This window comes from Phoxinus phoxinus, assembly GCF_949152265.1.
Source record: "Phoxinus phoxinus genome assembly, chromosome: 23".
Lineage (NCBI taxonomy): Eukaryota > Metazoa > Chordata > Actinopteri > Cypriniformes > Leuciscidae > Phoxinus > Phoxinus phoxinus.
In genome coordinates, this window is record NC_136898.1 from 4,134,145 (window position 1) to 4,146,716 (window position 12,572).

The following is a 12,572-nucleotide window of genomic DNA, read 5'->3' on the forward strand; positions in this document are numbered from 1 at the left end:
CAGTTGATATTTCATTGGTTTTGGTCATCCTTCTGACTGTCTCACACATGAATTATGTTGAATATCTGTCAGCTGTCAGCTGTTAAATTTAAGTACACAATTATATAATACCAATTTAGCTCAACCAATTACCAATCAATGCTTCATTTTGTTCAGTCGGTGGTGTAAAAAGGTCACATTAGCAATTAAAGACAAATGGTGTCTGAATCATTTTTGGTTTGACTGTAACTTTTCTTTACACATGTGATGTTCAGTGTTGGCGGTCTAGAAGTCATCACTACCATAGTGGTACTTTTAAAGCACTTTGAATTGATGTTAGCAGGTCAACACTTCACCAAAATGGCAATCCCCAAAACCACTAACATAAGATACACTTTTTAAAACCAACATAATAGAACATCAAACATTAACAAGTCTTCATTTTCTCATCTTGCTAAAAAATGCAAATTATAACACTTTATTTCAATATTTAGTCTCCCAATTTAGCCCTGTGGAAAGCATGATGGGAATTTAAAAAAAAAAACATGAACTGGTCACGTCTGAGGTCAAGGTGGTAAGGTTTACCCAGGGGCCAAATTTTGGGAAAGGCAAAGTGCAGTATTGTGTCATTGCCTCATACTCTCGACCAATGAGAAAGGTGTTTCCCACAATGCCTTCCGGGCCCTGTCCCATGAGCCTTGATTTATTACTGAGCATGCAGTGGGCGAGAAGCACCCCGTAACTTACATTTACACAAATCTATCAACTCTATGAACGGTTATTTTGGTCAAAAGAGACAGGAGGTAAAAATCCCTCTTCAAAACAGTGTAATTTACACCGTAACGTGGTGGTTTCTGCACTGTGGGTGTGGTTTACATGCGCTCTTGACTCATGGATGTTTCATCTAATTGTAAGGCACTGAAATTCCTTTGGCACAGATTTTGTTGGGACATTTTTAACATGCTGTTAGACGTGCAAAAAAAACAAAACATCTGTCCGTATTTACAGGAGGAAAAACCTTTTATTTTGAACATTTCTGTTGCATCTTTTGTTCTGTTGCTATGCAGTTGGGATCATTGTTAACATGTTGCGTGCGATTCAGTTGTTAGGGTTATTCAGAGTTACTAAACATCTTGCTATTCAGTTTCTAGTGAGTTTTGGGTGGTTTCTAGGTCGTTGCTATGTTGTTGTTCTGAGCAATGTTATTTTAGTATTGTTTAAATACTATAAGTGAGGGATAATGTATATCCAGCCGGTGGTTATCTCAGAATAAACCCCGACAGGGTGATGAGTTCACGTCGGGTCTTGCATCAGCCTGAAGGGGGTTTATTCTGAAATAACAAACGGCTGGATGTACATTATCCCGCTTATTACACGACTGCTTGCCACATAAGTAAATAAGTTGAAATATTTTATTAGGTCTTTAAACGCAAAGCTTCCCGCGGAGAGAGCGGTTGCTAGTGTGGCAAGTTCAAACTAGACGTACATTTAAGAGATACAATATACAGTCATACCACTTATTACACAGCATTTCGCCACATAAATCATTATGGAGATAAGAGATATTGATTTCAGATTAAACTGTTTTATAATCGTACCTGTTTGTGTCTTATAATCCAACAGTGTACAAAACAATAGTCACAAAATGGCAGCAGCTGCGTTTGTATGAAACAAGAGAGAGTGAGTCCACAAAATAATTTGTGTGTATAATTAAATAACTGTACACAAAATATTGATTTGACTGAGTTTTAATATTTTATTAGCGTATAGCGCTGCTGACTTCAGTAACCCGGATGAGCTTGCGTTATCTGTTTTCAGCGATTGACCAATCAGAATCAAGTATTCCACAGAGCCGTGTAATAGGGTTTATTCCTTCGATGAATTCCTTCATTGTAAATTTGACTTTAACTCTGTCATGGAAACTAGCATCTATAAACCTTAATTAAACTATGTAATAATCAATTAAAAAGGAATGTATACCTGTGTGATATTACACTGTAGCCACATTGGACCTGCGGTTTGGACTCTCACAAAGAGCGTACATCAGTTGTACACTCATTATTGCAGTGCATTGTGGGATTGAATGAGTGCACTTGATAACATCCGCAATGTTTTCAGACACCACTACAAATGGCTGTCCCTTCAAATAGTGCCCTAAATTGTGTGACTTTGGACACAGCCTTAGACTCTCTCTGTTGTGTGTTTGAGCTCTTCAGTTCGGTGAAACACACCAGCTGCTCTAATGTGATTATTAAATGAGTCTTAGCGACTTAATGTATTCTAATTTAATAACGTGCAGCACTAATCCTCTTTCCGTCTGCACACACACCTTCACTCATTTCCTATTGTTTGCACATGTTTGTTTGTTTGCTTTGTCTCTCTATGCAAATGCGGTTCTGAGGGAGTTTATTATGTGTGTTGGGAAGTGAGGCTTCCCTGTGCTCACGTATTTCATGCATGCATTTGCTCATCCATTAAATGGCATATAAATCTTGTCTTCAAGGCAATGCCAGATACAATCCCTCATGACTTCAGTGAAATATCACCTGACAAGAGTCTAAAACATTAAGAAGATCTCCAGGCTGTGTTTATGCACGATAATCCCTGAGATCCGTTCTTTATAGAGGCCATGAGATGTTAATTAGCTGAACCGCCTCACAGATTGAGTAAATCACTTTTAATGCCCTCAAAGTTGATGTTTTGTTTGCTAATGAAAGCATCTCTTTTTATATTGCTCATAATTAGTGTTAAAGTTCAGTTTGTGCATGGCCATGTAGCATTTGAATAACATTCGAGACCGGTGAGGCGCAAAGGTGACGCTCATTAACGGTGCGCCACCGGCACCGCTCCATTCCCACGGCTCTCGGCCCCGCCCCGCTTTCCACAACAATGCTAGCTCATATTTCGCTCTTAATAGTCTATTTATAAACCCATTCTATCTCTATAATCAGAACCATTGTTAACAATCACAGCCGAAAACAAAAAGTCCCTCAGCTAAAATGAAACGATGCTAAAACACACAGTACAGTAAGTGGCGGCAAATCATTGTCTTAACGAGTTGAATCATTGAATCATTTTAGTCAAACGATTCGTTTAAAATGGCTTATTAGCAGAAGTGAATGAAGTTTCCAATTTGGAACTATTTCCGTGGCAAAATATAGAAAGTCACAAATAGCCTATTAACTTCTTGTTTATTGAATTGTATCAAATCAACATCACATTTGCAAAAGTGCTGATATTCGGGAAACCGGTGATATGATATTGCATATAAATATTAAAAACAAGAGCTTCAAATTAAACTTTTTTTGCAACATATCTTAGTTTTTGGAAGCCTTTTTATTAATTTTGGTCTCATTCTGTTGCGTCTAACATAGCAAAAGCCGCTAGTGCCCACAGATCCGCGTTCAGCTCCAGACGACATGCTCTGACGTGCTCGAACTTCATGTTTTATTGATGGAGGCCACAGTGACTCTCACACACATTTTTAACGAGCCTGTTTCAGAGGCCGGTTTTAATACGCCTCATATTATGCCAGCACTTGCATGACTGAACATCTCAGCATCTCAAAGCTTTCAGGGGGAACTAAAGCAAAGCTTCAATACTACTCACTAATTAAAGCCTGATGCTTCAGTTACATGATGTTTATTGTGTTTTCTTGTATCTGATCAAATCTCTTATATTTACAGTATTGGCTCGATCCCTCAAAAACACTTGCTGAGCATAAAGATTTGATAACAAGTAAGTATGCACTGGTTTTCTAATAAAAAATACACTTCGCCGTCTTCATAGATGGTCTTTAATTCTTTGTGCATTATGGGACGAAACACATTGACCTAATGATTCCCCCCCTCCATTTTCAGTGGAGATTAAAAATGGATCAGCGCAGCATGAGCCGGAGCCGTAATGTTTCTTTAAAGGCCTCCTGATAAAACTCACAGTGCATTTCAAATGATCATTTGGAAGTAATTATGCAGTTAAGCCCATCCAAATAAGTAGTAATGAATAAAGTTATGTTTGTATGTTTAGTTGCACAGCAAGTATTTGCATATCTACTGATGTGAATGTAGGGCAAGATTTACAACACTTTTGTTTAATTTGGTAATTCACTCCTCTGGGAAATTAATGCATTATATATCAGTGTTGCTGTTTTTTTATTCCAGAGGACCTAGATATATTGCTAACCCTATTGTTTTAAAGATGTCATTATGCTTTTTAACATTTTCAAATGTCTTCAGTGTGTAATGTTGTGGTTTGAGCATGAAAAAGCTCTGCAAAGTTACAAAGCACAAAGTCCCTCCGTTGTAGTCTTGAGTTTTCTTCTGGGAACAAACACGTATTTAATGAATTTAAAAATTGAATTTAAAAATTCATTCATTATCCCGCCCTAAAATTGCCTTGATGTAGAGAGTGATACTAATAAACGACATGTAATTGTTTTGCGCAACTGCTCAAAATGACCTATAATTAGTGTTCTTACTTTGATAATTAATTATTGGGACATGTAATCTGTGTAACACTACAATATTAAATCCTTTCTGGTCCTTGTTAATGTGTGACTATTTTAATTTGATCTTCTCTTGGATTATATTTGTGGCACATCATGCTAGGTAGCCACGCCCACCGTGGAATCTCATTGGTCAAAACATTTAATATGTTCTGATTGGCTGTGATTGTGTCATATTGTGTATCACTTTTGCTTTAATTGAGGACAGACAAATCACTTGATCCTGAAAATGTTGCATTGCGACTGGTTAGGTTCAGGTTTATTTAGCTTGTTTATTTAGTGTTGATTGGTTGTTTTCTTCTTTCCAGCTGGACCTCCGTTCACGCTCTACTTTGGGGTGAAATTTTATGCTGAAGATCCTTGTAAACTGAAAGAGGAAATTACAAGGTGTGTGTTCTGTGTAACGTGAGAATAAACCAGCACTATAGTTTAGGAATAGTAATTTCAGTAACATCATGCTGGTTGTGGGTCTGGTGATGCTGTTTGACTGCAGTGCATCTCTTACTGTCCATCTTTCGGTCTTCTCTCAGGTATCAGTTCTTTCTGCAGGTAAAGCAAGATGTTCTGCAGGGAAGACTTCCCTGTCCGTTTAATATCAGCACCCAACTGGGAGCTCTTGCTATTCAATGTACGTACAAATTCACAACATTTATCCTTATTTCATACAGCAAATGCCACTTCCGTCTAGTTATTATTCATACAGAAATAATGTGTCTGCAGTTATAACTTCACTGAATTATAGACTTTCCAACTTCTTTTATGATACATTTTATGACTCATATTTGTGTATATATAACATCAGAGTTATGTGATTGTTGTTATCTGACACATAATATATGTATGTGTATGTTTTTATAATTGTATTTATTTTTTATTTAATTTATTTTTATAATTTCATTTTATTAGTTTATTTTATAATGTACTAATCTATTTAATATTATAATTTAATTTTTTTCATTTTATTTATTTATTATAATAGTATTATTTCATCATTTTATTTTATTTAAATTTATTTATTTATTTTTAATTTATTTATTTATTATAATTGTATTTATTTCAACATTTTATTTTATATATATATATATTATAATTGTGTTTATTTCATTGTATTTATTTATTTATAATTTTATTTATTTCAACATTTCTTTTTTATTTATTTACTCATTCATTTATTATAATTTTATAATTTCATTTTCTTTATACCACATGACACTGTCCTCTTTGTCTTTTCCTGCAGCTGAGCTTGGAGATTACGACCCATACAAACACACACCAGGTTACGTGTCAGAATATCGCTTTGTCCCCGACCAGAAAGAGGAACTAGAGGACACCATTGAACAGATTCATAAAACTCTCATGTAAGAAACACAGTTCATCTCACACACCTTAATCCGTAATAATCCCATCACAGATTAGATCTCACCGCTGCCGACAGCTCGAACATCACATTCCTGTTGAAAGGACAAGCTTCAGTAGATATAAGAGCTTCCCATGGGAATAGGGCCGCTGGTGTTTCTTTGAGGGACAGTAAAGATTCCTCCCTCTGGCTGTCGTCCATGTCTGTTTGAAAGACTTGACCCTTTGCCAAACACTCACCTGTCCGCATTTACATTACATGCTTCAAGCGAACCAATTCCGTTTTTTTCCTCCCATGTGGCACGGATCGGATATGACCCGCGAACGTGTAGACAGGAAAAAAGCACCTGGATTCGGATATTCTCAGATCGGTTTCAGGCCTCATTCAAATGTGGAAATAAATGTGATATGAATCAGATACGTGTATTTGCGTCTGCCATGCAAGCGGACATATCAGATATTCCCATCGATGCGAGTCGTACGGTGACAGTGAACACCAATCTCGATCACATGACTCTTTTTAATGGCGCAATGGAGGACGAAGGCTCAACCCAATATGTTGTTGACCTTTAAAGCAAAAGCTTGTATTATAATTTCATCTGCGCTGTTTTTACTTCCTTTTTGGCCTAAGACTTTCGGGGTCAGTACGTCTACCTTTGGTTGTTTCACCAAGTGTTTAGTGAATGCAGATATCAGATACGGGTCACTTTTATAAGAAGATGTAAGCTGGTCAACAAAAAATAACATGATGTACTTTTACAGTTTTTCTCAGTCGCTTTGGTACATTTCTCAAATCATCCTCGACATTTGCAAAACAGTAAGTGCATTTCTCAAAACAATTTGTACAAATAGCAAAACACCAGGGTTACCTGCAAAAGCCAGTCTCTTGCTCAAAATCCTTAGTTCATCTCTCAAAAGTAAATATCTGTGTCTATGAACACATCAGTGCCATCAGAATGACAAGTCCTTGTGTCGTTGTGTACGGATAAGTCAAATTGCTTAGTCATGTTGTCAACATAAGTGTACTCCGGAGGGATGTTCTGATGTAAACTACGGCAAAACAAAAAAGTTTTGATGACAGTTACTGTATTGAAATGTACAAAGCTGCGCTTCTTCTGTATGCCATATCCATTTCAAAAGTACAAATTTACACACAACTGTACGTGAGTTATTGATTGAAAGAGACTGGATAGGATTCACAGTTACACTTTTAGTGGTCTGACAAAAAAAAACTTTATTTTATTGTGATATAGAAAAGAACAAGAAATAGGAGCACAAAGGCGAACATACAACATTAGAAAGGCAAACACAGGAGCCACAACTTTGCTCTTGCGTACAGATCTGTGTATATGCTCGCCAACTGAAGGTTCATGAGATGCAACTGTGAGCTATTTCAGAGAACTGGCTTCTCATTGGTTGATCTACATTCTCTTCATTAGTGAAAGTCAAGATTCACCTGCACAATTCATCAATTCATGACACATTTACAAAAAGTCTAATAGAAATGTGTAGAAAATATGCTTGATAGTTTATGACAACTAGATTTTGCATTTAATGACCTATACGATGAGCTAATGACTTGATGTTTCGAGGGGTAAGACTATTGCACAGAGAACCATTTAATACAATCTGTCTAATACAATACATTTAATACTTGTTCAAAAGAATGAGAAACTGCTTTTATGTGCACAAGTGACTAGATGTTGTGGAGGTTGACCAAGTAGTTTTGAGAATTTCATTTCTGATCTGAGAAATGCAACAAAGTGACTGAGAAAAACTGTAAAATACTTGTGTTATTGTTGCAGTATGAATCTGACGTGACTTTTAAACTGTTTTCCAGATTTTGTTTTCTGCTCATTTAAGTCAGCGCTCTTACCTTCCTCGGATTTCCAGCGAATTTGTGTTTGACTGGTGATTGTCATGTTTTTTTGCCTTCAGGGCTCAAGTCCCCACTTGACTCTAGTCTAGTACGATTATCAGCGGGCTGATTGTTAAGAGCTTGGTGAGGAGCTGAAGTAGAGCAGATCAGTCAGTTTTCTCTAACTGCGGAGACTGACAGAAAAAACACATTATTGAGTGACTTTGTGTTGCGAGTTGAACAATATAAACCACATTCAAAATATAATCTCGGTAACAAGCTTTAATCCCTTGTGCAATTTTGATCGTCAGGTGAAGTATCTTGTTTTTGGGATGTTTGGATGTTTTTTTACTGGATTTATTGCAGTGAGATCGCTCAGAGAGGCAGGAGAAAGAGAAATGAAAGAGACGATAAGGCGTTGGTGGTAAACTGAGAAACTCTGATCAGGAATGCTGGAGCACTTAAACATGTCAGGGGATTAAAGAACTGGAAACATGAGAAAGCAATGTGAGAAAGTGCAGAGACTGAAAATATAAAGAGAGGATGTGTATGAAAAGATGAAAAAAGATGGATATTAATACTACTTTATATATATACCAGTCACAGGTGAAGCAAATATCGTTGATCATCTCCTAACAAGGCCACATATTAAGGTCTGGGTAGATTTGATGGTGAGCAAATAATCAGTTGTTATAATCAACATGTTGGATGCAGGGGAAATTCCCAATTCCCCAGATCTCAATCCAGTTGAGCATCTGTAAAATGTGCTGGACTAACAAATGCACTCCACTTCACAGTCTACAGGACTGCTGCTAAAGTCCTGTATATCTGCTAGTCCATGTATATTTGTCTCCTTTTTGACTGATTATTTGATGTCAAAAGTTCAAATATTTTACACCAAATGTTACACTGGACCACAAAACCAGTCACATGGGTCAATTTTTTTAAATTGAGATGTATACATCAACTGAAAGCTGAATAATTAAGCTTTCCATTGATGTATGTTATGATATGATATGACAATATTTGGTCGAGTTACAACTATTTGAAAATCTGAAATCTGAGGGTTCAAAAAAATCTAGAAATTGAGAAAATCTCCTTTAAAGTTGTGCATTTGTGTTGGCGATTGTGCTGCATTCACTCACAAAAATACATGTTTCATATATTTACGGTAGGACATTTACTAAATATATTATTGGAACATGATCTTTACTTAATATCCTAATGATTTTTGGCATAAAAGAAAAATCGATAATTTGAACCCATACAATGTATTGTTGGCTATTGCCACAAATATACTTGTGACTGGTTTTGTGATCCAGGGTCACAAATTAGGATAAAAAATACTTCTGTACTTAATTCTAGATTACAACTGATCACCACTCGTTGAATTAAACATGCAACATAATGAGATAATTTGACAAAAAATGTGTATACTAAGGTTTGAATTGCATACTGTTTTGCATACAATAAAAAAAGAGTTTCCTTCTGCACTCAGCTAAAATAGTTAAAACAAAGAGAAACGCGGTTAAAGCAAGAGGGTGACCCTCTCAGACAGAAGAAAAGGATCATGGGTACTCCCGTCTGTGATGTGTGCTGCATTATATTTTCTGTATGCACTGAAAGCTCCAGCGATTAAGTAATAATATGCATTCGCACGCTCAGGGCCCAAAACAAAGAGATGAATGCGCAGAGTCTCCGGGGTTCCTGCAGACGACACTTATAAAAGAGCATCTATAATCATCAGAGACCCACCGCCGCTGTGAGGGGAATTCAGAACGCATCCGTGCATAAGATTGACCACAGGGACAGGACAGAGATTAAGCTTTTATTCATGCATTGCATTTTTTTATTAATTATGAATTGAAACTAATTATTATATTAAGCATGTCATTGTTTACATTGATGTAAAGATAGACAGACAGACAGACAGACAGACAGACAGACAGACAGATAGATAGATAGATAGATAGATAGATAGATAGATAGATAGATAGATAGATAGATAGATAGATAGATAGATAGATAGATAGATAGATAGATAGATAGATAGATAGATAGATAGATAGATAGATAGATAGATAGATAGATAGGTTAGTATAGATAGATAGATAGATAGATAGGTTAGTATAGATAGATAGATAGATAGATAGATAGATAGATAGATAGATAGATAGATAGATAGATAGATAGATAGATAGATAGATAGATAGATAGATAGATAGATAGATAGATAGATAGATAGATAGATAGATTAGTATAGATAGATAGATAGATAGATAGATAGATAGATAGATAGATAGATAGATAGATAGATTAGTATAGATAGGTTAGTATAGATAGGTTAGTATATACAGTATATATATATATGATAGTTAGTCAGTCGTCACCCATCTTGAATTTCTCTCTGGGATCTGTACATTTGTATCCTCTCTGAACCCTTTTGTACTGTTGCGGGTCAATTTGACCCGGTTTGATTTCGGAAATATCAGTTAACCTATTTTTTTTTTCTTACGATTTTGTGACTTTTTCTCATTTAGGGTCATGACCATGCATGCAAAGTTTCAACACGTTGATGTGTTTCGACATTACATTAAATTCTATTACATTTGTGATGTTCGTGGGTCAGTTTGACCCGTACAGGCTGTAACCAGAAACCAAATAGGGTTGTGATTGCAATGCATGAAGGTTAACTGTTGTGTTGAGATCACACACTGCACATTCCTGCTAAACACACACTTTCAGCAGAGCTTTCAGGTTTGACCTCACTATCCTGTCCGTGACAAACACACATTTACAAATCACTGATTTCCTGAATAAGTTTAAAGCAACACCAAAAATCACATTCAATCTTTCTGGGGAAATCATTGAGTTAATGATTAAAAAACATTCCTTAGTTTTTCTTCTTTTACTGGTCACATGCTGCACGTGTTTGCTCTGGTATTCCAGATGTTTGCTTATAGTCAATTCTTTTCTGTTGCAAATTTGGATTTTTCTTCTTCTTTCTTTTATGCTGCTCTTGTTTACTTTGGTATTTCAAATATTTCCTCAAAGTAAATCATTGTTTGTTTGAATGCACAGCTTAGCATTTCTTCATTTGATAATCCAGGTTATACACCTTCTTCCAAAATGGTTTTAAGTTTTTTTTAAACACTCTCATGTGTATTTTGATAGTATTTCTTGTTGAGTGTTCAGTAACCGGTTGACCTCTCTGTGCAGGGGTCAGGTGCCCGCCGAGGCAGAAAACAATTACTTGGGAATTGCCAAAACCCTGGAAATGTACGGAGTGGATCTGCACCCTGTGTTTGTGAGTCGAGTCCACAAGCGTTTCTGCTGTTATATCAACTGAGGATTTTCTCTTCCTTCAATGATAAAACATCAACATTTATCTTTTCTGACAATGATTTCATTCTTTGCATTTCTCCTCTTCTCTAGAACTGTATGAGTTTCTTTGTTTCAAAAGAAGATATTTTGAAGAATGTTGGTAACCAAACAGTTTATGGACTCCCATTGACTTCGAAAAGGAAAAAAAAATACTATGGAAGTCAATGGGGACCAGCAACTTTTTGGTTATCAACATTCTTCAAAATATCTTCTTTTGTGTTCAACAGAACAAAGAAACTCATACAGGTTTAGAACAAATTGAGGGTGAGAAAATGAAGACAGAATTTTAATTTTTGGGTGAACTATCCCAACTGTAAATGTATTGCATATGTGTGTTTTCAGGGAGAAAAGCAATCGGAGTACTTCCTGGGACTGACGCCTATTGGGGTTGTGGTTTACAAAAACAAAACGCAAGTCGGGAAATATTTCTGGTAGGTTGATGTTTAAGCAAAATTTTTAACCTATTAAAGGAATAATTCACCCAAAAAAAGAAAATTATGTCAGTATTGACTCATTCTCGTGTCAATCCAAATCCGTATGGCTTTTTTCTTCCTGAGTCCAATTTAGCAGCTCAAAAATGGGTCTGTTCCTCTCATAAAGCTGACTTTGACTTCTTTAGAAGACTTGAAATTTAGCACACAAGTCATATGGGCGATTGCTATTATACGTTTATGATGCTTATTGAAGATCGTAGCCTCCCATTCATTGTAATGGCTTTGAGCATAACTGTTTATTAAAACAAAAAATCATTTGAAACGAGCAGAGTAGATTAATTTTTTTTATTTTTGGGTGAACTATTCCTTTAAACATATTATTATTTTATATTATTTATATTATATTATTTTATATTGTATTGTATTATATTATATTAATTATATTATATTATATTATATTATATTATATTATATTATATTATATTATATTATATTATATTATATTATATTATATTATATTATATTATTCACTCTGTCATTCAGTTTGGGTTTATTTTTGTACACAATGTTAAAAAAATTACTTCTAATTTTTTATTTTTCAGGCCTAGAATTACGAAAGTGTATTTCAAGGAAACACAATTTGAGCTGCGGGTTATGGGCAGAGATGTAAGTCTTCTTTTCAATAGAAAATCACAATAATTATAGATGTGTTTCAGATGTGTGATCTCAAAATCCCTTTCATTTAATGCAAACATTGCATTATACTATCGCCCCGCACTAATCTGTTAAATGTGACTATAAGGCATGAAGACATCATAAACATTAACATCATGATTTTCTGTATAGCGTTTTGAAACATGTGTTTTTCTGAGCGCTATAGAAATATATTTGGCTTTAAATTTCCCCTTCGGTGTTGAGCCTGTATTCAACAACACTATACTGAGACTTTGTTTCTCCATTCAAAGCAAGCAACAAAATTCATATATAAAACTGCTTTAATTTACTTTATTGCAACTGCTTCCATGACATCTATTTCCCCCAATCCTGACCGCTGGGT

At 35.5% G+C, this 12,572-nt stretch overlaps 1 protein-coding gene across 1 annotated transcript in view; it reads left to right on the forward strand.

The window, feature by feature from the left end:
• The window catches only part of epb41l4a (erythrocyte membrane protein band 4.1 like 4A), a 57,282-nt gene that overhangs the window by 18,814 nt on the left and 25,896 nt on the right, over window positions 1-12,572 (forward strand). The window contains exons 3-9 of the mRNA XM_079599176.1: window positions 3,666-3,717; window positions 4,792-4,870; window positions 5,014-5,111; window positions 5,721-5,841; window positions 10,917-11,004; window positions 11,424-11,512; window positions 12,118-12,181. Of these exons, the coding sequence (XP_079455302.1) occupies window positions 3,666-3,717; window positions 4,792-4,870; window positions 5,014-5,111; window positions 5,721-5,841; window positions 10,917-11,004; window positions 11,424-11,512; window positions 12,118-12,181 (591 nt within the window). The remainder of the gene's footprint in view (window positions 1-3,665; window positions 3,718-4,791; window positions 4,871-5,013; window positions 5,112-5,720; window positions 5,842-10,916; window positions 11,005-11,423; window positions 11,513-12,117; window positions 12,182-12,572) is intronic.